Here is a 25,861-nt window from a genome sequence, read left to right on the forward strand (position 1 = left end):
CGGTTCTGATTTTGTTTTGGTTTTTATTGCTTATTAAACCTACTACCCGTTGCTTAGGTGCAGCTTACGAACCAAGTCTTTAAACACAATCTGTGACTCGTATTCAATTGTGAGATTGTCTTTGACTGCTGCACTTTAAACTGCTCTGCAAACATCACATAGTTATAAGACCAAGAAGACATTTTTTTCCCGTTTTTGGAGACTCGTCAATGTATAATGTGGACACAAAATTACTCCACTTTGGTGGTATTTGAAAAGTGAATGACCCAACCCTAAGCAGCTAAATAGTATTTGTGTTCCATATGCCATATAGTTACTAAATGAGTATGATAATCACAAACATGTCACAGATTGAGCTTGAGTGAGCCAAGAAGCTGAGTGACATGGCAATAATGAATGATAGCACCAGATTCAGTGTCAATCTTCACAATCTGTGCAGCATTATAGTTTACAAGGGAAATATACAGAGGCATATCTCCAGCACTTATTTTTACATTTTGGCTGAAAATGCTGTGTTTCCTTTTAATTATTATGCTTGCCTGCACTTTTTTGACTAGTGGGTATATCTTGCAGCAATATGTTCCTTCTCAGATCTTGTCAGCTCTGAGTTTTTGCACCAGTTTTGCACCTCATTCAACTTGCTCGGGCATTATTGATGAAATCAAAGAGCTGCTAATATTATTGGTTTATAGTGGAGCACCATGAGATACCAATTTTATTTCAAAATCATATTGCCTTTATTGTAAGTATTTATATAATTTTACATTATATTTTAGTCAGTTTGTAAAGTGACATAATTTATATTGCTCTGCATAACAACCTCATACAGCATTCCTCACTTGCAGACTCACCATTTCATTGTCTGCTGAGAAGTATTTGAAATAGAAATTGGACCATTGTTGTATGTCCTAAGTGTAGTGTGTGATAATGTTTAAATGTTGAAATCTGCATCTGTAATTTGGAACCAGGTTCCAGAAACTGCATTTGATTTGCATATGTTATTGTACTGCATGTTTGGTGCATACAGCAAAGGACACATTAAGAAAAGAGGAAACAGGATCAGGATTAGGAGACCTGGCTCTTTGAGGCCCTTCAGATATTTACTAACACCATAACTGATTTGCATCGGATCTGGTCTTGGCTTCCTCTCCACTTTCTTTGTGTACCTGATTTCTGAAAATCTCAACTCAACAGCATCACATGCCTTCTCCAGAACATCAGTAGAGGCTAAGCACTACCTTCACAAGGATGTTTTCCATATCTCTGGCTTGCACTGTGGTCCAGAAGAATATATCCAATGACATGACTTCCACCACTCTCAGAGGTAGAGAATTCCAAATACAGTGGATTCCGGTTAATTGGGCCATCCGTTAATTTGGCCTGCCACTGACTTGAGATAACAAATGCCAGTCAGGAAAATTGCCGGGATTCCCTTTGTTTATTTGGGACACAATGCTGCTTAATTATGGCAGGAGACTGTTGCCGAACAGATAATGATTAGCGTCAGTCGCACGTACTCGTGTGGCCATTAGACACTACATCATGCTTGGAGTTTACAGTTTTTAAATAGCATCAGTTGCATGTGCTTGTGTTCAAAATGCACTGATTATTTTTGTCACTGATTGTTGGCGTGAAGTAGGCAGTAAGACAATTCAGAAATATTTTACTCAATGCAGTTTCAAGCATTCAGGCTTAGAGATGCCATAAATGGCTAGGAGTGAAAATGAAATGATTTCACACCCTCAGTAAAGAATCTGAAGGTATCATTGTATGAAGATAGTTCATTCTCTGCACTTAGTGCCTGCACTGACTTTGTTCTCAGCGTATACTGGATGAATTCCTCCGTCGATAACTATTAAAAACTAATACACAGTTTATAGTACCGTAGTACTATGGATAGAGTCCTAATTTGTTCTGTATTTCATTTAAATACATAATTTGATACTCAGCTTGTTTGTTTTTTAGACCTTCTTAACTATTTTCATGGAACTTTAGCTAATTGGGGCAGCTGTTTAATTAGGCCAAAATGTACTAGTCCGGATGTGTCCCAATTAACTGGTATCCACGAGATTTATGACTCACTGCACGAAGAAATTCTTCTCAATATTAATGCCTTCACTTCTAGATACCTCCATAATAAGAAGCATCCTCTCAAGATTGATCTTGTTAAGCATCTCAGAAACTTGTATTTTATTAAGATCACAATACATTTCATCTGACCACTAACAGATACAGGCCCAACATGATCAAGCCTTCCTCTGAAAACAACCCTGCATACTGAGAATCGTCATAGTGAAACTTATTGGAATGGTCTCCAATGCCAATGGGTCATGTCTTAACAAAATAACTCAAAGAGGTTCACAGTACTTGGGGTGCAATCTCATCAACACCCAATGTAACTAAATCAAGGCCTTTTTTTTACACTCAAGTTTTTTTGCAGTGAAAGTAAACATTACATTAGCTTACCTAATTAGTTGCTATATTTAAATGACAACCTTTTATAGTCCATGTGGTGGCATGCCTCTGCAATTTTGTAGATCAATATTTTATGTTCAGTCTGCATTAAAATATTTTTTTTATTCTTCATACCAATGTAAAGCTGGGAGGCAGGGTGGAGATATGTCACTATCAATGGAGGTGTAAGGCACTCCTTCCCTCCACATCCTTAGCAGATCATCCTTGGGCAAGGTGTAACACCTGCTTAGCCATACCCCACCCCCCCACCACCCACACCAATCAGGATCACATGAAGCCATGGGAGCTGGTGGTGGATGGTTGTATGAGCAGCTGGTGCATAAAACAAGTACTGGTTACATAACCACTGACACCAGGCAGATAATCTCTAAAGAGTGTTGATAATGGCTGGGTTCACCCATCTTTTAAAGACTCTGCCCAAAAGAAGGCAATGGAAAACCACTTCTGCAGAAAAATTTGCCAAAAGCAATCATGGTCACGGAAAGATATTGATCACCCACGTCATAAAACATGGCACTTAACTATCGAACAAACTAATGTGGATAATTTCCCTACATTATATACTATCTGCCAAATTTCTGCCTATGCAGTTAGCCATTATATATTCCTTTAGAATGCTCCTTGCATCCTCACAACTGCCTTCCATCAATCTTTGTACCATCAAGAAATGTGATGGACTTCAAACTTTAACTTCTATTTAGATCCACCTCCAGTAGTATTGTATAGATTTTCACTAAATAGTCAAACAGAAGAGAGCTAGCTTCTTCCTAACTCAAATAGTTCTGCTTTCAATAAATAAATATAGTTGATCTCTAGGAAATTATTTAGGTAATGGTTCTTGGTCAGCAATATTTTGTCACAATATTGTATATAACAATAGCACAACATAATAACATTTTATGAACACAGAGCAGAAGCTATTACATTTTTATGAAGATGTGAATTAGCTCAATTTTATGTAGGCACTTTGTTTATTTTATTTTATTTAATGATACAACACAGAGCAGGCTCTTCTGGACATGAGCCACAAGTCACACCACCACAGCAACCCCTGACAAGCCCAATTAACCCTACCCTAATCACAGGATAATTTACAATGACCGATAAGTCTTTGGACTGTAGGAGGAAACTGGAGCTGGTACATATCAACATATCCTTCTCTGATACAGTTAGTACTGTGAAACATAGTAACACAGACAATAGGTGCAGGAGTAGGCCATTCGGCCCTTCGAGCCTGCACCACCATTCAGTATGATCATGGCTGATCATCCAACTCAGAACCCTGTACCTGCTTTCTCTCCATACCCCCGATCCCTACAGCCACAAAGACCATATCTAACTTAGAATTCTTCAAGTTGTCACACATACAGTATACTATTGGTAATTAGAGCAAAGTATCAAAGTAACTTAGCTTTAGAATACATATCAATAAAATAAAGTGCTCATTAAAATGTTGGGTTGTTGGTTACCAATTTCTTTTCTTTCATGCTTTAACTTCCTCTAGAGGGCGATTTTCACCAATTTCAACAATTATGTTTGACATTTAATATAAATTGACCAGATGGATATGTGATCCCTTCCTTAATCATGCAAATAGCCTCCTTCCAGATAAATAAGAACTGATAATAATTGGTTTTCACTGGGTTTATGGGGCGATATATTGAGTGCTCTTGGCTGCATTAGAAAACTTGGGTGGGATAGAGTAGGAGAAGGTAAAGAACACAATGCTCAAATTGCATTAACAATTTGGTGCTTTATCAGGAGATCGCAATATTCTCAAAATTGTTCTTCAAAATATCTCATCTGTTCTGATCTTTTTACAATAGTTCCTCTTTATAGGACGAGTTGAAACTCTTAAGTGAGCTTTGAAATTCACTTGCATTCAAAGCTCACCTGTGAGTTCCATCATTATCTGAGAACCTACAGAGAAAAGGTTTCATTACAGTATAATAATAACAACATACAGCATTATTTGTAATATAAGCATTCTTGGATTTATATTTTTATGGTGGTATTCCTAAAGTAATATCTTTTCTCAGCCATATTTGGAGATGATAAAGTCAATGAATTCCTCTGAGTCTATCAATGTCAAAAGCCATCACACATTATGTTTAGAGTATATGTCCAGTTATTATTTTACAACATGTAGAGCAGCTGTCCCAATAGTAACCATTTTTCACTCAAGAAGAAGAATAGCCCTTAACTCGGTAGTGGAGTTATCAGGGCGCCGTCAGGATGGTGTTTCCGTAGCAAGCTGTTCTTGTTTTTACGAGGTCAAGTTGCTAGCTCGATGCTCAACCCGACTTGGATTCAAACTCGAGAACCTTCGCTCTGGAGTCCGGTGCTGATATTATTGCGCCAACAAACAGGACATTTTTCACTCAGTTAATGATTGATTAATCTCAATTAGACTTTTCCCTCTTTAACAACACTGAAAGGAAAACCAAGAAAATCTGAGTTGCTCTGCTTCCTTGCTACTAACTCCATTCACCTCTCTGATCATGGTTTATGACCATCTTTAATACTCTTGAATTTGTCATTCTATTTGATCCTGTCCTAAACATCTGAATGCAAAAGCATTCCACCACTACAGTTTTAAAAACATCCTAGTTCTTGTACTAGAGGCAGAACTGGAGACAACTATTCACATCTCAGCTCTTCAGCAGTTGAAACCTTAATGCATGCTGTTGTGTAGTTCCCTTTTTGCCATGTCAGTGTTCCCCACCTTCCTGTCTTTCAACGTCTATCGACATGCAATCTCCATCACACTTACTGCTCACTGATCTACGGTGCGTGTCTTGCATTTTGTGTTTTTTATTTGTTTTGTTCCTGGGATGTGGGCAACAATAGCACTTGTTGTCCATGTGAAGGCAATGGTTAACAGCTACCTTGAAATACCACTGTTGTCTTGGGGAAGGAATGTAGTACTGTTGGTTTGAGATTTCCAGGATTTAGATCCAGCAATAAAGAAGAAATTATGATATCATTGCAAGTCAGGCTGATGAGTGGCATAGAAAGAAACCTGTAGAACAGGAGTTCCCAACCTGGGGCCTACAGACCGCTTGGTTAATGGTAAGCATCCATGACATAAAAAAGATTGGGAACCCCTGCTGTAGTAGGTGGTGCTTTCATACATTTTTTTATGATCAGAACAGCAGAATTAAATATTTCCAAAGTCCAGAAACATCATTCTTACTTCACCCCCATTGCTTTATTGCTCATCTATGCCTATGCTTTGTCTAATTTGTCAAAGTAGGAGCAAACAACCACTTAGGTAATGTTAGACTTTGCAATTGAATCCTGAATCCTTGGAGCAGATTATTTCTTTATAATAATATAAAACACTATGGTTGAAATAATATTCAGAGTGATAAGCAAACCTACGTTAAGTAAAGATCTTAGTACAAAATCACAGAAACAAAGACAGGTGAAAATTATCTAGGTACATTGTACTGATTTCTGGGATAAACATCTTGTCTTCCAAGGAAATATTAGATTAATTGGACCATTGTTCTTTGGGATTTAAAATAAGAGATTGATCTTATTGAAATATATAAGATTCTGAAGGGTTATGGTTGGCTCGATGCTTTACTCTTTGGAGAGAAGGAGGATGAGAGGAGACATAATAGAGGTGTACAAGATATTAAGAGGAATAGACAGAGTGGACAGTCAGTGCCTCTCCCCCAGGGCACCACTGCTCAATACAAGAGGACATGGCTTTAAGGAAAGGGGAGGGAAGTTTAAGGGGGATATTAGAGGAAGGTTTTTTACTCAGAGAGTGGTTGGTGCATGGAATGCACTGCCTGAGTCAGTGGTGGAGGCAGGTATACATTAGTAAAATTTAAGAGACTACTAGACAGGTATATGTAGGAATTTAAGGTAGGGGGGTTATATGCAGGTTGGGTTTAAGAGTCAGCACAACATTGTGGGATGAAGGGCCTGTACTGTGCTGTACTATTCTATGTTCTATCAGTATGTTCTCCACCTTATATCTTCTTCTTCAGCTGTCCATCAATTTTCGATGGGCAAGGTTTTATGGAAGACCTGCAGTTACCCATGCTGGCGGTCTCCCTTCTCCATGCCACCAAAGGGAATTAGGACCCATACAGTTTGGCACCGCTGCCGTCGCAGAGCAATGTGGGGTTAAATGCCTCAGCTAAGGCTCAAACTAGCAACCTTCAGATCACTAGACTGATGCTTTAATCACTTGGCCATGTAACACACACCTTATATCTGTAGAAATTTGCAAGAGTCTTTGGTGACTTACCATGTCTCTTGAAACTCCCAATAAAGTAAAGCTGCAGGTAAGCTTTCTTCATAAGAAAAGAAGAACATATACTGGAGTAGGGGTAGGCCAGAGCAGTTTGAGGAATCATATGACCTACTTTTGACTTCTTTCTTATGTAAATAAATAAGGAAATAATAGGGAAGTTGATAAAATATTCCCAAAATGCAGATTATCTCATAAGAATAGATGGACAATTACCACACTTGGGGACAGGAAGTTATGGCCCTGAGAGGCGACCTAAATCAATGTACAGTAACCAGAAAAAAGGCAGTTACACCAAAGCAGTGGCTGTTTATAAAGAACCATAATATTTTTGTAAGGTCAAAAGGAATAACCAACAGACAGTTCCTGAAAATTGCATTGAGTGGGTTTTGAGAGTTCAAGAATTTGCAGAAATCTCCTTTGCTTCTGTTCTCTTAAACAATGCATCACTATCTGTACCTGTTTCTTGTGATATCCCCAGAATATTCAGTAAGCACTTAAAGAACTACACTAGATTTTCACCAACTTGCACTAATATTTCTACTGTATGTCCTCTGTAGTTTTTATGAAAGATACTTTAGGAAATTCTGTTTCCATAATATGGATTTAATTTTTCATAGATGAATTGTAATTAACCTGGCTGTTCTTCAACTATTCTGGCTTACAACATGTGTTTAATTGGTAAACAACTCTTTCTTTGTTTAACAAAACAAGCAGAAAATGATGGAAGTATATATCAGGTCAATCTCCATTCACGTGTGATAAGAATGAGGTAATATTTCAGGTGGAAACATTTAATCAGAGTTCATTTATTTCAAAGTTCTTTTTCCTTGTGTCTTAATTCATTTTCAATGCTTTTCTTTAAAGCTGGAATAGAGGTTTGCAACATCTGGTTTATTGAAGTATTCCCTTTAGTTTTAGACAGATGTGTTTGCAATAAATATGGCAGAGTGGACTAGAAGTCAAATTTCAACTGTTCTCCTGCTATTGTATTGTTTGACTATCAGGAGAAAGGGAACAAGAGCTAACAGCTTCCTTGGTCAACTTCAGTCTCATAACTACGTTGCTGCAGAATGCTGATTTGAAGATATAATGAGCCAAGTGCTGACAGTTTAGAGAGCTATGTGTTTCCTATACTATTTATTCCACTGAACTTAATCACACTTTGTCTTTTTTTTTCTTGACACAGCTAACAACAATCTCGGGGAATGAATTTCTCCTCCATTCTGATGATGACAGCATACATGACTGGTACCAGGCCATCAGATATACAATTGATAAACTGGTATGTAGAATGCTCCTAACTATATTAAAATAACTTGTCCTGGAAGAAACTAAAAGGGCTTTGTATATTTGTTCAATCTGTCCTAGAAGTTGCACAATAAACATTTTATGATTCTTGCCAAAAAAATACTTTCCCATATATTTTCTGTACTTTTTAAGCTCTCATCAGCCCTTTTGGACTTTGTTTCTTTTACTTATAGCTCCCTGTGGCATTATTAATCCCTCTTTGCATATTTTCTATCAAATGTTTTGGCATGAAGTTTTTAAATTTAAAACAGACCTGAAATGACTCACACAGGACACAATGTGCATTTATAAAAGGCTGAGATAAGTTTACTAACATTTAGCTCATGACTTTGTATGCACATTGTTTTGTTCACTAATATCATCTCAATAGCCCGAATCAAATTCATTCATATTAAATTATCCTGAAATGATTTTTGTGTTTAACACATACATTCATCTTGATCCTTAACTGAGCACCACCCAATTTTAAATTTGTTTATCAATCTTGTGTGAATTTTAAACTATGGTATAAAATTACCCTTGTCCTTTGCATAAGCACTTTTATTAGAAGGAGCTCTATGATAAGTCCAATGAAATCATGCTCAAAATTTATATTTCATTGACTCAATTTTATGGATTTGGCTTGTTCTCTTCCAATGCACATTCGCTCAATAGAATTTAAGAATGTCTCCTTTCAAAGTTTCAAGCTGGAATGAAAGCACAGCTTACATTATAAAACATATTTCAACATGGAATGCCTCAAAGGATGTTACAGCTTTAATGTATTTTTGCAGTTGTGATATTGTTGCATTCAATGGCAATCGAGTTGCACATAGCAAAAAATAAGCAAATATGCCCAGAAAATCTGTATAACAAGGTTAATTGATGAAAAATATTGGCCAAACTATTGGTGATAACTTGCTAAACTCTGATTCAAATTCTCTCTTTCTTTTTCCATCGGGCAGAAGATACAAAAGCTTGAAAGCACATAACACCAGACTCAAGAACGGTTTCTATCCTGTAATTATAAGACTATTAAATAGTTCCTTAGTGCAATAAATTAGACTCTTCACCTGGCAGTCTATCTCATTATGACTTTGCACCTTATTATTTACCTGCGCTGCACACTTTCTAAGTAGCAGTTACACTTTATTCTATAATGTTATTGTTTTACCTTGCTCTGCCTGAATGCATGTGTAATTATCTAATCTGTATAAACAGTATGCAAGACAAGCTTTTCGCTGTATTTCAGTACATGTGACAATAGTAAACTAATTCCAGTTCTGTGGACAACTTAATTAATCAGCTGAGAGGACAAGAGATGATTTTGGTTTGGTGACAAATTTGAATGAGTGTGCCCACAAAGTGTTCCATTTCCTGAGTGGTCCATAATGCTGTAACCTTAAATTTGTTCTTAAGTTTCTGACACGAGCCCATGACTCTTTGACTTCAAAGTGTAGTACTACCACCAAGACTTATCAGTCTATGAAGCTCTCTGAAGTATTGTGTTATTGATAGGTAATAATCTCTCCATGATAGTCAACTACCTTCCCATATCTTAATAATGTTTTATTTTTGAAGTAGTTTCTCAAGATGTGTGCCATTAAATATTTTTTTTATCAAACTAGGTATATGTTACTATATACCACATTGAGATTCATTTTCTTGCAGGCATTCACAGTAGGACAAAGAAAATCTGTACACGAAAATTGACAACAACCAGTGCAAAAAAGGACAAACTGTCCAATTAAAAGAAATAAATAAGTAAATAAATGAAATTGAGAACATGTCCATGAAAGTGAGTCCATTTATTGTGAGATCAGTTCAGAGTTGATGTGAATGAAGTAAATTATACAGAATGATGCTATGAAACCACTGGCAAAGCTCGATACCGCCCATAGCTTAGTGGACTTGTTTATTAAGTAATCATTTGAAACATACGTACATCAGGGTAAACTTGATGACTGTACTAGTGCTTTGCAGTTTACAAGGTGGTCCACCCACTTAAATTCTGGGAAGTGTTTTCCTTCTCTCCTCTTTTCCATACATCACACACCATCCATCATTCAAGAGATTTGGAGATCCACTTGTATTGAACTGCCAACTAGTCGGTAAATGAAAGACATATCTGGTTAAAGTTGGATGCAGGTTTTCGCTCTCTATCTCTGGAGGCATCACTTTGCTTGGCAAGCTCAGCTGTGATTTGCCACATTAAGGGAACTTGCTTCATGTGAAATCAGAGGCATCAAACCTGAATCATTCCACATTTTAAGGATCATATTTGCTTGTTTTTAACTGGCTTGACTTAAGATTGGCTATTGATGCATACAAAATGCTCATTTTTGTTCCATTTGTGGTAAAGAGATTTATATCTAAATACTTTCTATTTCTAACATCCATTTGTGACATTTCAGTCAAAGAAGGGCATCTCAACAACGGCACATGATATCTGGAAAAGTTCAAGCAGTGAAGAACTGAACAGGTGTGGGGGAGAGAGCAACAGCAAGCCTAATGTGAAAGAATCAAAATCAGAGTGCAGAAAATCATCACTAAGTAAGTAAAATAATTTCTCCATCTCTTAACTCCTCTTTTAAGTACCAGAAAAATGCATATTCTACAAATCTGACTGCTTTGGAAATGTTCACAAATTCACACCATAATGTGTTGGAAATATTCAGTAGGTCATGCCATTTGGAAATAAAATGGAAAGAGGGGAGGGGGAGAGAGAGAAAGAGAGAATATTATTATTTACTGATGACATTTCAAAACATCTGGTGCCTGATGAAAGATCATAAATCTAAAATGTTTCTTTTATCTCTCTCTCTCTCTTCTATGTAGCAACCTCAAACTGTAGGTTAAAACAAAATTGAGACGAAAGTGCTGACTCCTCCTGAATTACACACGGCAACAGTAGTTTCTTTCTGTCTTTAGGGATGGGCAATGGAAAACTAAAGCTATGATCAAAAGAAGAGGACTAATCATCTATAAAATATGCCTTGCTTGGCAATAGAGTTTTCGCCCTCTGTTATGCTCTGCCATATAGCATATAAACACTAAATGATTCCTTACTAGTGCAAGTTGAAAGTATTTCTAATCTTCCATAATGTCCATTGGGACTATGGATAGGCAAATAAACACTTCTAAACCGTCGTTTTTCACTCTCATTCAGTGAACCTAGGATTCTGCAGACATCTTCAGCCAAGGTCAAGGCTTGCTCCTATTGCTTAGCATTTGTATGAACCCAGACCACAAGAGAGACAAAATGTTGGCTAGGTGTAAATGTTATAAATAAACAATTTGATTTGATCATGAATCCAATTACCTAAATCGTAATACATAAACTGTGTAGTAGTCTCTTATCAGAACACAGCTGAGCTTTAAATGTGATCTATGAACTGAGTCAAAAGAATATTGGTAGAAAGATCATATTTGTTTCAACAATTTAATTTGTGAACATTACCTGATCTTGCAATGCTTGGTCTGCTGCCTGACTTGAAGCGTTGGAAAGGATGTCGAAGAGGTTTACCAGGATGCTGCCTGCTTTAGAGGGCATGTGTACCCATCATGAGGGGAGGACAAACTTGGGATGTTTTCTCTGGAACAACGGAGGCTGAGGGGAGACTGCATAGAGGCTTGTAAGATTATGAATCATAGATAGAGTACACAGGAACTATCCTTTTCCCAGGGTAACAATGTCTAATACCAGAGATAATGTATTGAAGGTGTGAGGGGTTAGGTTCAAGGGGTAGGTTTTTAACTCATAGGGTGGTGGATGCCTGGAATGTGCTGCCTGGTGTGGTGGTAAAGGCAAGTACATCAGAGGCTTTTAAGAGGTGTTTAGATAGGTATAGGAATATGAGGAAAATGGAGAGATATGGACATGGTGTAGGTAGGAGGGATTAGTCTTGGGTATTTCTGATTTAACTTTAGCTGGTCTGGCACAACATTGTGGGCCGAAGGGCCTGTTGCTGTGCTGTACGTTTTTATTTTCTATATTCTATGTAATATGTAAGTAATGGTGATTTCTCTGGCCTTGTCATAAATTACCTTAAACAACAATTCTAACCCAAATGAAAATGATAAAGTAAGAGGCTATTCCTCATTATGGAGAGAGCAATTATGTCTATCAAGTTGATTTTGGCTCTCTGCATTTTTAGAATGAACTTACTCCAAGTTATTTCACTTTTTGAGAGTTGCAGCCAAATACATTTCATCACTTCTTGCTTTTAGGTATATGTGCCATGATGAAAGACTATTATTGATAGAAATTTGGATGAAGTGTTCCTTCATATGTGTTTTCTAATTAGTTAAAGTAACATAGGTAATATGCATTGAGAATTCCATACAAAAAATAAACTAGCAATCACATGTTGTATTAATTATTGTTTGTTCATTCTTACATCACAGCTGTCTTCAGCTGAAAGCAAATTAACATAATCTGTGATGATGGATTAACTTTTAGCCTTTTCACTTCTTTGTATTTTTATTGGTATATATTGTCCAATTTTTATTCCCTTGTAATGATGTGTAAATTATTTCAGAATGAAGTTCCAGTCATTGTATTAGGATCATTAGCCACCATGTGGCATAGTTCTATTATCCATCACTTTTCCGGTGGTCACACAATCCCAAATTCTGAATAAATGCTTTTCATGGAACAACAATGGATATATTCATGTGTTTGACTGAGTTTTGATATAACTTGTGCCATAGGAATGCAAATTGTGAGCTAAGTAGACCACTTCTGTAGTGGGCAAAGTGAAATGCCTCTTTTCGATAGAATATAGCAGCGGGTGCGAATCTGTTCAATGCAGTCTCGGCTTTGTTGTATTTTAAAATCGGATCTTGGAGAGTTACTTACCTTTTGCTGCCACTTTCATGTGTCTACATTTTTAATCAAATGTTGACATTTTCAGATTCTTTGAAAAATACTGTGACATAAGGTTGCTCACATGAGGGATGGCAAATATGCCAATGTTTAAAACACAGCTATAGTGTTGCCAAAGTATAGTGAAGAATGTACTGTTGACACTGATAAAATAGTGTCCCTTTTACCATACTTAGAAAGACACTGTCATCATGAAAACTTAACCAAACTTTTCCTACACTGAATTACATGGAAGTAAATTTATAGAAAATGGTGAATTGAAAGGATCATCGTCCAATCATAATATTTCATAATAGCTCAAAATGTTTTGTTGGCAGATATAAATACTAATTTTCTCTATATTTATGGGGAATATTTTAGTGCATAAATATATCAGTGTAGTTGATCACAGACACGAAAGATTCCACAGTTGCTGGAAATCCAGAGCAAGACGCACAAACTGCTGGAGGAACTCAGCAGGTCAGGCAGTATCCATGGAAGTGAATAAACAGCTGACACTTCGGGCCGAGATCCTTCTTCAGGATTGAGAAGGAAGGGGGAAGATGTCAGAACAAAATGGTTGGCGGGGGGGGGGGGGGGAGACGAAGCAGGTTAGCTGGAAAGTGATAGGTGAAGGCAGGTGGGTGGGAAAGGTAAAAGATTATAGAAAAAGGAATCTGATAGGAGAGGACAGTGCAGCATAGGAGAAAGGGAAGGAGGAGGGACCAGGGGGAAAACAATAGACAGAGATTTGTTTAAAGGTAGGAGAAATTGATATTCATGCATTCAGGTTGGAGTAGGTCTTTTAAATGGGGCTTTTGGGAACTGCGAACCACTGGTAAGGCTGATATTGTTGACTGTTTTTAATTACCCCTGAGAAGGTGGTAGTGTTCTTCAATCACAGTAGTCTGTCTGCTGAGGGTGGAGAAATAGCAAGTTGGTTTTTAACCTGGCCAAGCGTGAAGTGTTACACTTTGGGAGATCAAATATTAAGAGACAGAACATTCTTAATGACAAGACCTTTAACAGTGTTGATGTGCAGAGGCATCTTGGGGTCCAAGTCCATTGTTTCCTGATAGTCGCTACACAGTTTGATAGGATGGTAATGAAGGCACATGACATAACTCACTATTTTTTCCTCACATTTTGCACTACTTACTTAATTTTATTTAAATAAATATTTAAACTTAATCTAGTACATTTAGCTCAATTAAGTGGCTTCCCCATTTAGTGGAAGTTTCATGGAAATTGTTAAAAGGGATCAAAAAGACCAACTACCATTTAACTGAGCAACAACTTATGTATAAAATGAAATACAGAACAAATTAGAAAACTACTAATACCCCTGCAGTTCTATAAGACTGTGTATTAGTTCCTAATAGTTATCAATGGAGGAATTCATCTGCTGCATTCTGTTAATTGATGGTAAATAAACAAAATCAATGCAGGTACTTAGTGAATTACCTTCAAACAATGCTTTTGACAATGGCATCCTCCAAATCTTTACTTTCATTGAAACATTCAAGATGGTTGTCGATACCTTCATAATTCCTAACTTGTTGAAGTAATTAACTTATTTCATTTTTACTCCTGGCTATTTCTGGCATCTCCCATAACCAAAAGAGTTCTGAATTGTCTTAATGCTTATTTTTTGCCAACTATCAGTGACAAAAATCCTTGATTTTTGAAGAGAACACATGCAACTATTTAAATACTGACTGCCTGTGGTGAACTACATATACCTGTCTGGACACACACCCTGCTGACTGCTCCTGTGGCCACACCCACTGACCGTGGCTCCTCCCACAGACCCCTGTATAAAGGCGATTGAGGCCTGAGTCCGGCCTCTCAGTCTCCAGGATGTAGTATGGTGGTCAACCACTGCTTGTTCCTTCTTCCAGTCAATAAAAGCCGATATCTCGCCTTCACGTCTCAGAGAGAGTTATTGATGGTGCATCACTGCCCTAAGCCTGGTTCAGTGTCTAATGGCCATGCAAGTGCACATGACTTATGTAGTTAGAAACTATTCAGCAACAGTCCCCTGTCTCGATTAAACAGCATACTGTACCAAATAAACAAAGGAAATCCTGGCTATATTCATTCTTGGTTTAGTTTATGTTCCAAATAAATAGCTGCATAGATTAAATGATGGCCCAATTAACTGGAATTCACTGTATATAAAAGTCTTGGGACATATACCTATAGCTAGGGTGCCTAAGACTTTGGCACAGTACTATAGTAATTTTATGTATTGCATTGTACTGCTGCTAGAAAAACAATGAATTTCATGACGTGTGAGTGATGATAAACCTGATTCTGATATGTGTCTCTATTGTGGATTGAGAATGGGAAGAAAGCAGGGAGAAGAGAATCATGGTTGGGAAAAGGGGAAGGGAGAGGGAAGCACCAGAGAGATATACTGTAATAATCAATAAACCAATTGTTTGGAAGCAAATGACCTTGCCTAGTGTCTCAGGGCTGGGTGTGTCTACATCCCCACCCTGGCACTCCTTCTCTGCCACCTGTCCCCACACCCCTCCTGTGCTGCTCCACCCTCACCATTGCCAATAACCTTTGCTCCCAACAGATATACAAACTTGCTCTCACTCCATGTTGATAAATACAGCACTGTATTTAGTACAATACAGTCTTAGACATCCTAGCAATTTATATACACTGAAACTTTAACACTAGACCTTCCTCTTATGACGAAAATGTAAACATTTTCTCATTTATGTGGTTGCAGTGATAACTCCTTGGGGCAGTGACCCCCTCAGCAGTCAATTCACTGTAATCCTTCTTATCTAGCAGAAATGAAGGATTGCATAATTTCTTAAATATTACATGTGATATTAAGTTTATTATTAGGTTTAATAGGTTTACTGTTGTATTAAACTTAAAGTTTGTTTTCCAATGTGAGTTCATTATCTCAGTTGAAGCTATCTTCCAAATTCAGTGAATCCACTGGAGATGAAATGAAATTTTAAGTGATCTTAAAGCTTACAGACTGACAGTACACTGGCATTACTGACAGGGCTCCTCGCATTGTGGATGGTGCTTGTAGTGGATGGGAGTTATCTGGCTGGGATTTGTGGCCTGGGTTTCAAGCCCCACTGTAATACAGAAGATCTCTGATTAGCAGAATCTCAATGAATCAAATTGTTCCCCATCTGTGCTCAGACTAAGTCAGGCAAAATAATGTTGAGGCTTTTCCATCTACTCCTTCCTGATCCCTGACCACTTAATGAGAATGTTGCCATCCTCAATGTGTATGCTGTGATCCAGGTATATTTTGAAAAGTAAATGAAGCTAAGTGTTTTTTATGAACCCAGCTTCTTCCTTCCTATCAGAGAGCGCAGTATTTTTTACCGCCGCTGTGTCATGAAGCTTAACGAGTATCCTGTCTGTCCATTCTCAAAAGCAAGCGTGCTATAAACCATCAGTAAAACCCCAGTTCACAATCGCTAATGAGAATCAAATTTGGGTGGAATGCCACATCAGAGATAGTAATTTAAAACATCTTACACACAGTCGTGTCTGTACCAGCTCCAGATAAGAACATTTTGATGTTCGTGCGAGCAAAACACTTTTAGTCACCAGTTGTGCATCCCAAAATATTGACGGGAATATGTGCACCACTACCTTTCCCCATTGTAATAAAATAGAGGAACTGTATCCACTAGTGGTTTTACAGTAATAACAGGACCTGTACCCAATGTTATAAATTAGAGACCTAAATCCAGCATTTGTGTACTAATAGAACCATGCAGTCCATTACTATCCCTTAGCATTATAAAATAGAAGTCCTCTATCTGCAGTCGCATGCCCACATAATTGGATTGTGTCCAACAGTATTGCATCCTTGAGTCTCAAGCTGTATATGAACCTGGATCTACACTCAATATTCAGAAGACTCAACAGATCCCGATATGATCACTGCATCTCTGCTGCCAGACCCAGAATGCCCAGGCTAGAGAATATCTGAGGCAATGTTGGCTGGGTTTTGTTCTCGGCCTAAGCCTCAGATGACTAGGTGAAAAGTTGAGTTCTCCCTCCCATATTCAGCTGCAGTCTCTACAGTGCTCCTATGGAATTAGCCCTGGAATTAAAGTCATCCACCTAGAAATTCACCAACTAGTTTTGCCCTTTCCCCAGATTGGCAAGGTCATCCAAACAGGAACTTTATGGGCCTTTACATTAATCCTGACTCTCAGTAGAACTTACAGGCCAATGATGTTTGATAATGGGACCAAGTTGCTGTTCACCAGTTTGGACTATAGTACAAGCCTAGAATGGGAGAACATTCAATGCTCGGAAAACATAATTTAGAATGTAACTATTTAAAGAGTAAAAAAGAAAGCAGGTTGAAATTGGAGTAAGTGTACTCTTCAAACAACAGTTGTTATAAACAGGCTGGACTTGTAGGTCAATAATTCTAAAAAAAAATGTTCAAAAAGCAAATGCAATGGCCTGGTGTGATGATGACACCAGCTATATGCCTAGTAACAGATCTCAAGTATGGCTGTGAATAAGCCCTGTAATTATTTCCTCAAGGTGACCTTGAAAATATTTCAAAATAATCAATAGTGACTTAAAGATGCTCTATATGTCTGATTGATACTCACCACAATTTAAAGGTAGGTAAAAGCATTCAGATAAGTGCACGAAGAAGATATAGTTCTGGTACAGAGTTTAGGTCAGAAGTTTGTATGCTACGATGTTGATGTATTGGAACTTTGCCATATAAGGCAAACAAAAAGAAATAATGAAGCTTTCAAGTGAGTCCCCTCATGGTTATATCAGGATAGAGCACTTGGTTCAATAACTCTAACTTAAGACACTCATAAAAGAAAGAAAAACCTGTAATTGTCAGCCACATAGTTAATCCTTAGCCTTGTGTCACTTTTCTATACATGGAATTTAAAAGACTTCCTCTGATACACAGGGCATCAGCCTTTACAGACAGGTAGGCTATTTGGTAAATGCTGCTGAATGCAGTTTGTGGTACTGATGTTTGCTTTGAGAAAGGTTCCATCAAAGAAATCCTTTTGGAGCTCAAATCAGAAGTACTCCCTGCGGTGCTCTGTACTGTTCCTGCCCTCTTTGTTGTTGCTTTTTTTCTCCCGTCAGCTTATATTGAAACCTGGCATTTGAAATCAGACTGATATTTGATGATTAATCCTCTTTTCATCATGCTGAGAAAGCCATGTTTAAATGCTGGAATAATTTGCACATCATTTAATGAATGTTTGCTTTGAAACACTTACCTTGGTCTTTTTTATTCTTTCTTCTTTTCCCCTGTAGATTTGTATTGTTGGTTTTTATTATGCCAAAAACAAATCAGCAAACTCTGCTGTTATCTAAGGATCATAAAAATTGTTCAAAGAGTGTCTATGCAGAAATGTCCATTAGTTTGATTTAACAATCAACTTTCCTTTATGGGAAAAAGAAACCTTCAGTCAAACCTGACACTTTTGTCGAACTCATGTAAAGTTCTCAAAAAATGCAGATGCCGGAAATCTGAAATAAAGACATGATTCAGGAAATACTTAACAATAGAATGAAACAGAATGAATATTTCAGGTCAATACACTTTCATTAGAATTAGGAAACTTAGAAATTAACTAATAGTAATATTCCAGAAAAGAGCATAGAACATAAAAATTTAGAAATTAAGCTTTTGAAATTTTCTTGGTGTTGATGAAGAAAAAAATTACCAAGAGTAAACTGTTTTTCTCTTCACAGATGCTAGCTGAGTTTTTGAGTGTTTCCAGCATTTTCTACTTCATGTTTTGTAAACTTATGACTTTGGTCTTTGATTTTTCTGTCGCTGTCTATGTTTCAGAAGCATTATTTAAATTTGTCGAAGTTTTACTCACTGTAACATGAAACAGTTTCGTAGCAGTTGACCACCTTATACCAAGTAGGAACATTTTCGACTGTTAAACTGTGAGGAAATTGACCATATATTGGCTTAGGGAGCGAGATTTTACAATAGCTTTTCATTGGCGCAAAGACCCTAGTGTATTATAGAAGTATCCCCATGTAGCTGTTGCTATAGAGGAAGCATATTCTCATAATAATTCCAATTAAGCATGCTCAGTGGACTAGTGAGAGAGGCCCATTGAGGATAACTGAATGATTGAAGGATGAGACAAAGGCTTTTCAATCGTTTTGACTATCTTCAATTCAGCAAGAGCATTTTCTTGCAAGTTTTCCTATTCACTCAAACTTCAAATATTATATTTTTCAGTATTTTGTTTGATCCTGTTTACCAAGCACAAAGCTCCTTAAACCATAGATTAATACCTTTTATTTTCTAAATCACTGACTCTGACATGGGATCTCGAATCATTGGAGAGCACCATATTAGTAAATCCTGTACTATGCCAGAGAGATTGTTTGCACAAAAGATTTGAAAGATGAAAAGCATTATACTCCCAAAAAAAATCACCCTGGTGTTGAAGTCTCTTGATGTTTTTTTTTAAACAAACTTCAGCATGAGAATAGCTCTTGAATATCTAATTATAAGGTTTTTTAAAGACGAGTGAAACTTTACTCATGCACTCAATGCATTTACACACTGAAATGCGCCATATTTGCAACTTTTAATTGAAATATTCAGTATCAATATTTAGTACGGAGCATTCATGCTATAAATACTTTATTTACAGTAAAATTGTGTTAGATATACAACATTGAATGTGGAATAGTACAGCACCAGAACAGGCCCTTTGGCCCACAATGTCTGTGCCAGCCAAGATGCCAATTCAAAGGAATCTCATCCGTCTGCATACGATATACTCTTTCTATCCCTCGTCTGTTCCTGTGCCAGTCTGAGTGCCTCTTTAATGCTATTATTGAATTTGTTCCACCACCTCTTCAGCAGGCACGTAACTAGTCCCCAGTTAATGTACAATATGATTTTCTTTTTACTCAGAGCAGGTGTTCCCAACCTGGGGTCCATGGACTCCTTGGTTAATGGTAGTGGTGCACAGCTTAAAAAAGTTTGGAAGCCCCAGATTTAGAGCATTCTGTGTTCTATGTAGGTATATTAATATTTCATCTGAACATTTCATTGCTTTTCTAACAGTTGATACGATGGCAATTCTGACCCCTGTCTGTAGGCAGTTCATACACCAGCCCTGTGACTGTGTGGGTTTGTTCTCGGTGCTCCAGTTTCCTCCCATATTCCAAAGACATATGGGTTAATATGTTAATTTGTCACATGGGTGTAATTGGGTGGCACAAACTCATTGGGCTGGAAGGGCCTGTTAAAAAATAAAAATAAGGTTCAACATTCTGTCAACAGACAACACCTTATTCTTATGATGTTAGACAAGAATTCTCTTCAACCGCTCTTTCAAAGCTTGTAAAATTGCTGAGTCAGTGACTTCACTGGTTGAACCCTAATTGAGATAGCATGTGCGTGCAAAGAGAGTGGATGCCTAGAAGGACTAAAAACAAGATGTTTCAAAGTACCACTGCTCTCTCTAGAAACGAATGATCACCCATACCTGAGAAGGAGAGGCCACCAGTTCACTCTGCCTAAAGAATCATCTGTAGTACAAAACAGCAAAATTGACCTTAGTTACTGATACTCGATTGAATGCCACACAAGCAGGAAAGGTAGAAGTGTGCTGCAACAAGCAAGATTTTGTTTTAGACTTGATTTTGTGTTAGAGCAGGATTCTCAACTGGGCCCCGATGGACCCTTTGGTTAATGGTAAAGCTCCTTGGCATAAAATGTTTGGGAACTCTGTTTTAGAGCTTCAGTGTAATCCAAAAACACAATTGTCTAATGTCAGGGTCACATTATTATCAATAAAATTACTTTATTTTTAATTTTATTTTAGCAATGAAGCTAGAGGAGTAGGCCCTTCTCACCCTTTGAGCTATGCTGCCCCAGCAACTCCCAGACAAACCTGATTAATTCTAACCTAATAATGGAACATTTCACAATGATCAATTAAATTACCCAAAGCATCTTTGAACCATGGGAGGAAAGTGGAGAGAAAAGCCACACAGTCCATGGAGAGGACTGACATGGACTCCTTATAGAACACTGGCAAAATTAAACTCCGGTCTCCAAAACGCCCCATACTGTAACAGTGTCATGCTAGCCATTCCACTACATGTGGTGCCCAGTGTAGGATTTTAGGAAATTATAGATTGTTCCTATTTCTTTATCATAGAGACTGCAACATTTTAAATAAATATCCAAATGAAATCTATAATAATGATATATTGTTTTAATTTTTTCATTCACCTTTCTAATTAATTTTCATTAAAATATCATTTGTTATAGAATTACAGGCCAGAAATTTCAGATATTCCAGGGGGTTAACGGGATACATCAATCACTATCTTAATGATACATCTGTAATGTTAAAATAACAAAGAGGCAACAGATAAAGATTAGTATTTCAGAATAGAAACATAACAGCAGTTATCATCATTATGGGATTTGTCGTATGACATAGGCAATCATGGTCTATGACCAAGATTGTTCTTGGCAATCCTACAGAAGTGGTTAGCAATTGCCTTCTTTTGGGAAGTGTCTTTACAAGATGGGTGACCATAGCAATTATCAATACTCTTCAAATATTGTTCCTGGTATCAGTGATCTCTCAACCAGGATTTGTGATATGCACTAACTACATACGATCATTCACTACCTGCTCCCTTGGCTTCACATGACTCTGGTTGGGGGCTAAGCAGGTACTACACCTTGCCCAAGGGTGACCTGTAGGCTGGAGAAGGAAAGAGCACCTTACACATCCTTTGATAGAGGTTTGTCTCCAATCTGCCACCCAATAACAACAGTACAAAGAAATTAAATCAGAAACAGAATCAGTATCAAAGCAAAAAAATACTAAGGTAGTGTTCATGGGTTCAATGACCATTCAAAAATCTGGTTGCAGAAGGGAAGAAGCTTGTGGTTCCTCCTCCTTGATGTTAGCAATGAGAAGAGGGCATGTCCCGGACCACCTTTCCTGGTGCTAAACAAGTCTTCATCAAACAATTAAATTACTTATACATATTATCATAGTCTAAAGCAAGGCTTTCCAGCTTGGGGTCAACAGACCCTTTGCTAAATGGCATGAGAAAAGGTTGGGAACCCCTGGTCTAAAGTCTAGCCATAAAGAAACCTTGGTTAATTTGTAATTTTATGGGAGAACATGATGTAAACTTAAAATTAAAACTTTTTGAGAGATGAAATACCTTAAAATGAAGAAAATAATTCAGATACACAGCACTACTGGTTCACCATTCACCCTGTTGTGACAAGCCTACGAAGATGATCGTGCTACAACTCAATAATCCTAATGATAAATTAAATTAATAATTTTTCAAAAGCATAATCACTTTAATCACCAGATATTATCTAACCACTTACTTCTTCAATTTATGAACACTACCTTACTTCATTATCTTCCCAGGTATTCATTTGCATATTTTAACCATTTTCAATGTACAACAATTTGATCTGTACCATATATTCAACCTATTGATCCTAAATCAATCATTTCATATTATTTGAAAGTAAAATATAATGTGTTCATACTTCTGTTCGTAAAATATTCAGAATTTGTTTTTCTTTTTTTTTATGCATTCCAACTGGCTGCATCACTATCTGGTATGGGAGTGGGGTCTATTGTGCAGGATCAAAGTAACCTCCAGAGAATTGTAAGCTTAATCAGCTCCATCTTGGGCATTAGCTTCCATGGTATCCACAATATCTTCAGGGGTGGTGCCTCAGGAAAGCAGCATCCTTCATTAAGGACCCTCATCACCCAGATCATGCTTTGTTCTCTTTGCTACCATTGGAGAGGGGGTACAGAAGCCTGAAGGCACACACTCAATAATTCAGGAACAGCTTCTTCCCCACTGCCATCAGATTTTGAAATGGTCATTGAACCCATGAACACCACCTCACTACTTTTTTATTTCTATTTTTTGTATATATGTATGTATACCTACTGTAATTCACAGCTTTTTTCTCTGTTATCATGTATTGCATTGTACTGCTGCCACAAAGTCAAGAAGTTTCACAACATATGTCAATGATATTAAACCTGATTCAGAGTCTGATTCTAATTGTGATGTGGATTCCAACAGCAAGGCAAGCATTTATAGTCCCTGAGAAGATGGTGATGACCTGCCTCCTGGAGCACTGAAGTTCTTGTACTGAAAGTCTTCCTACATTATTGCTGGCTTAGGATGTTCATGATTGTTGTCCTCAAAAGAGTAAGGATATGCTATACAAGTCTGGATGATGCCTAAGGAAGTAGACCTGGCAGTTGTTGGGTTCAGCATGGGCCTTTGGCCCTTGTACATCTAGGTGGTTGATCACAGGTTAGAAAAGCCTGACAAATCACTGCAATGCATCTCATAGCTAATCCTTTGTTAGACAAAGTCAATACAAGATGCCTTAATGAAAATTTACAAGGCACTGCATTATTTGAAAAAGTGCTGATTTTTGCCTTTTAGTTTGGATATCATTCAGCTAGCACAATTGTGAAAGGCATTTCTGAGAACTTGCTTTGCTGAAATTGGCCACAGCATTTGCTTATCAAGCAATGATAAAACATCTTCAAAATAAATAATTAGCTATTCAGTGTCCTGAGGGACAGGGAATGAAGGCTAAGCATCAAAAGCACATTTGAGCCAGATACGTGTTCTCAAATTTCCTACTCATCTTCCTCATCTATGAAAAAATCTGTAATTTCACCTCATAACCCACAAAACTGTGGAAGCAGAGGGAATGCGTAAAAACAAGGAAGGATTCGACTAATTATGTTGATGTAGTAGCTATTATATTTTGCATCAGAATTTTGTGAGAGTTGCTGTGAGAAAGTTCAAGGTGCAAACATAGAGTAAATATGGAATTATTAAACTTTTTGGCTATGCTGTACGGGAATTTTGCCTACTGTACTCCAATGTTGCTCCCCATGAAATACAAAACTATAACAATAACTTGCACTAATTCTTTAACACGAGTGTGCAATCTGTTAAAAACTTTCCCTAGATCGGATGTAGTTCAGGAAGAGAAAGTCCATTTGGTTCTCTGGAGAAGGTTGTTAAAGTTCCTTCCAAACACTCGGGAGCAGGACAGGTTCTGGTCAACTTGTGCGTGCATTATATTTTGCCAGGCCAACCATCACATAGGGTTTATCTAGACATGTAGCTTAGGGATGACTTCAGGAGCCTGGTCAATGTTCGTAGTTCTGCAAAAAGTAAAACCATACTTATCACATTGGAGGCCTATGAATATTGTATGCATTGTGAGTAGACTATACTTTTTAAGTAAATTTGATTTGCTATGTTGTAGTCTTTTCAAACATCGACCTTTGAGTAGATGAATTCTCACTAATAAAACCAGGATGCCTGTAAAATAGTGACCTGTCAAGAAAGCATTTTAACAGTAGATTAAAAAAATGTGTGACTAAACATTGTTGATTGACTATTATTGGGCTATTTATTATTTCTGCTATAATTAAGTTCAGAAGATATTAAATAAGACCATAATACATAGAAGCAGAATAAGGTCATTTGAGCTATTTTGGGCCATTAAGTCTGCTCCACCATTACTAATCAAGAACCAACACCACCCCCACCCACTTCGCCTTATTCTTCTAAACTCCAGCGAGTACAGGCCCAGAGCCATTAAATGGTCATCATTATGTTATGCCGTTCATTTCTGGGATCACTCTCATGAACCTCCTATGGACCCTCTCTAATGCCAGCACGTCCTTCTTTAGATAAGGGGCCCAAAGAAAAATCTTCATTGTTGCTGCAAAGTATTCTGTGCTAATGGAACAACGATCCTTCACCATTGCTGTGTACTTGTTACAGTATAATTCTCAAGTATTATCTAAAAGGCCTGTTTGAAATTGAACAATTTCTCCAGATTCCCAGTATGTGTTTATTAATTTTTAAAGAATATTATCTGGCATTCACAAGGCAACAGCTCTATTAAAATCATGTTTCCTACTATATAACCTATATACAGTATCTGCAGCCATAGTGTTCTTACCATGCAGAGTTCAGAGCATTGTTCAAGTTCTTTAAAATTTGAAATCACTCTGGCGTTTCAGCACAGAACATCCATATCTGTAACTTTCCCTTCCCCTTCTGTTGACTCCAATGGCAATAGTCAGGGGACAAAAGATATGCAAAATGATCAGGAGCCATTTCATTTGGCACATGTGATGCCTAGGGACATTTAAGGCAGAGATGAAATAAAATGAAATCAACACTTAATTTTTATTCTTTGCTTCACAGATGATTAAATCTGAACTTGTTTTGAACCTTAAAACTTCAAAGAATTTGTACCATTTATAACAAAGATTATTAACCATGCATGCTTTCTTGCGTGCAAGAACAATGCAAGATTTCACACAAACTTCGGCAGTTTCAATAAATCCAGATTCTGATGATTTGTCTGGCAACATTCACAATATAATAATTCCCAAGTAGAAAGGAAACAAAATTTCATATTTCTATAGCAGCTCTCAAAAACATTAAATTGGTTTAATTTAGATCAGAGTTTCTGTCAGTCTTCAAAGTTATTACATTTATTAAACTTTGAACCATTCATGGATGTTAAGGGTAGATCGGCTTCATGATTCATTCTCTCTCTCTCTCTCTCTCTCTCTCTCTCTCTCTCTCTCTCTCTCCCTCTCTCTCCCTCTCTCTCCCTCTCTCTCCCTCTCTCTCCCTCTCTCTCCCCCTCTCTCCCTCTCTCCCTCCCTCCCTCCCCTCTCTCTCTCTCTCTCTCTCTCTCTCTCTCTCTCTCTCTCTCTCTCTCTCTCTCTCTCTCTCCTCTCCCTCCCTCCCTCCCTCCCTCCCCTCATTTCAGTTAAGCCTAATGGATACCTGTGTCTGCTGTTGAGGGAGAAGAATCTTTAGTTTTATTGGTATCAGAACTAAAGCTCAAAATCCAAAGTACAATT

General features: G+C 37.5%; 1 protein-coding gene across 1 annotated transcript in view; it reads left to right on the forward strand.

The window, feature by feature from the left end:
• The window catches only part of arhgap15 (Rho GTPase activating protein 15), a 728,119-nt gene that overhangs the window by 390,213 nt on the left and 312,045 nt on the right, over positions 1 to 25,861 (forward strand). The window contains exons 8-9 of the mRNA XM_059970253.1: positions 7,935 to 8,030; positions 10,450 to 10,588. Coding sequence (XP_059826236.1) covers positions 7,935 to 8,030; positions 10,450 to 10,588 — 235 coding nt within the window. The remainder of the gene's footprint in view (positions 1 to 7,934; positions 8,031 to 10,449; positions 10,589 to 25,861) is intronic.

The sequence above is a fragment of the Hypanus sabinus genome, chromosome 5, assembly GCF_030144855.1.
Source record: "Hypanus sabinus isolate sHypSab1 chromosome 5, sHypSab1.hap1, whole genome shotgun sequence".
Taxonomy (NCBI): Eukaryota; Metazoa; Chordata; class Chondrichthyes; order Myliobatiformes; family Dasyatidae; genus Hypanus; species Hypanus sabinus.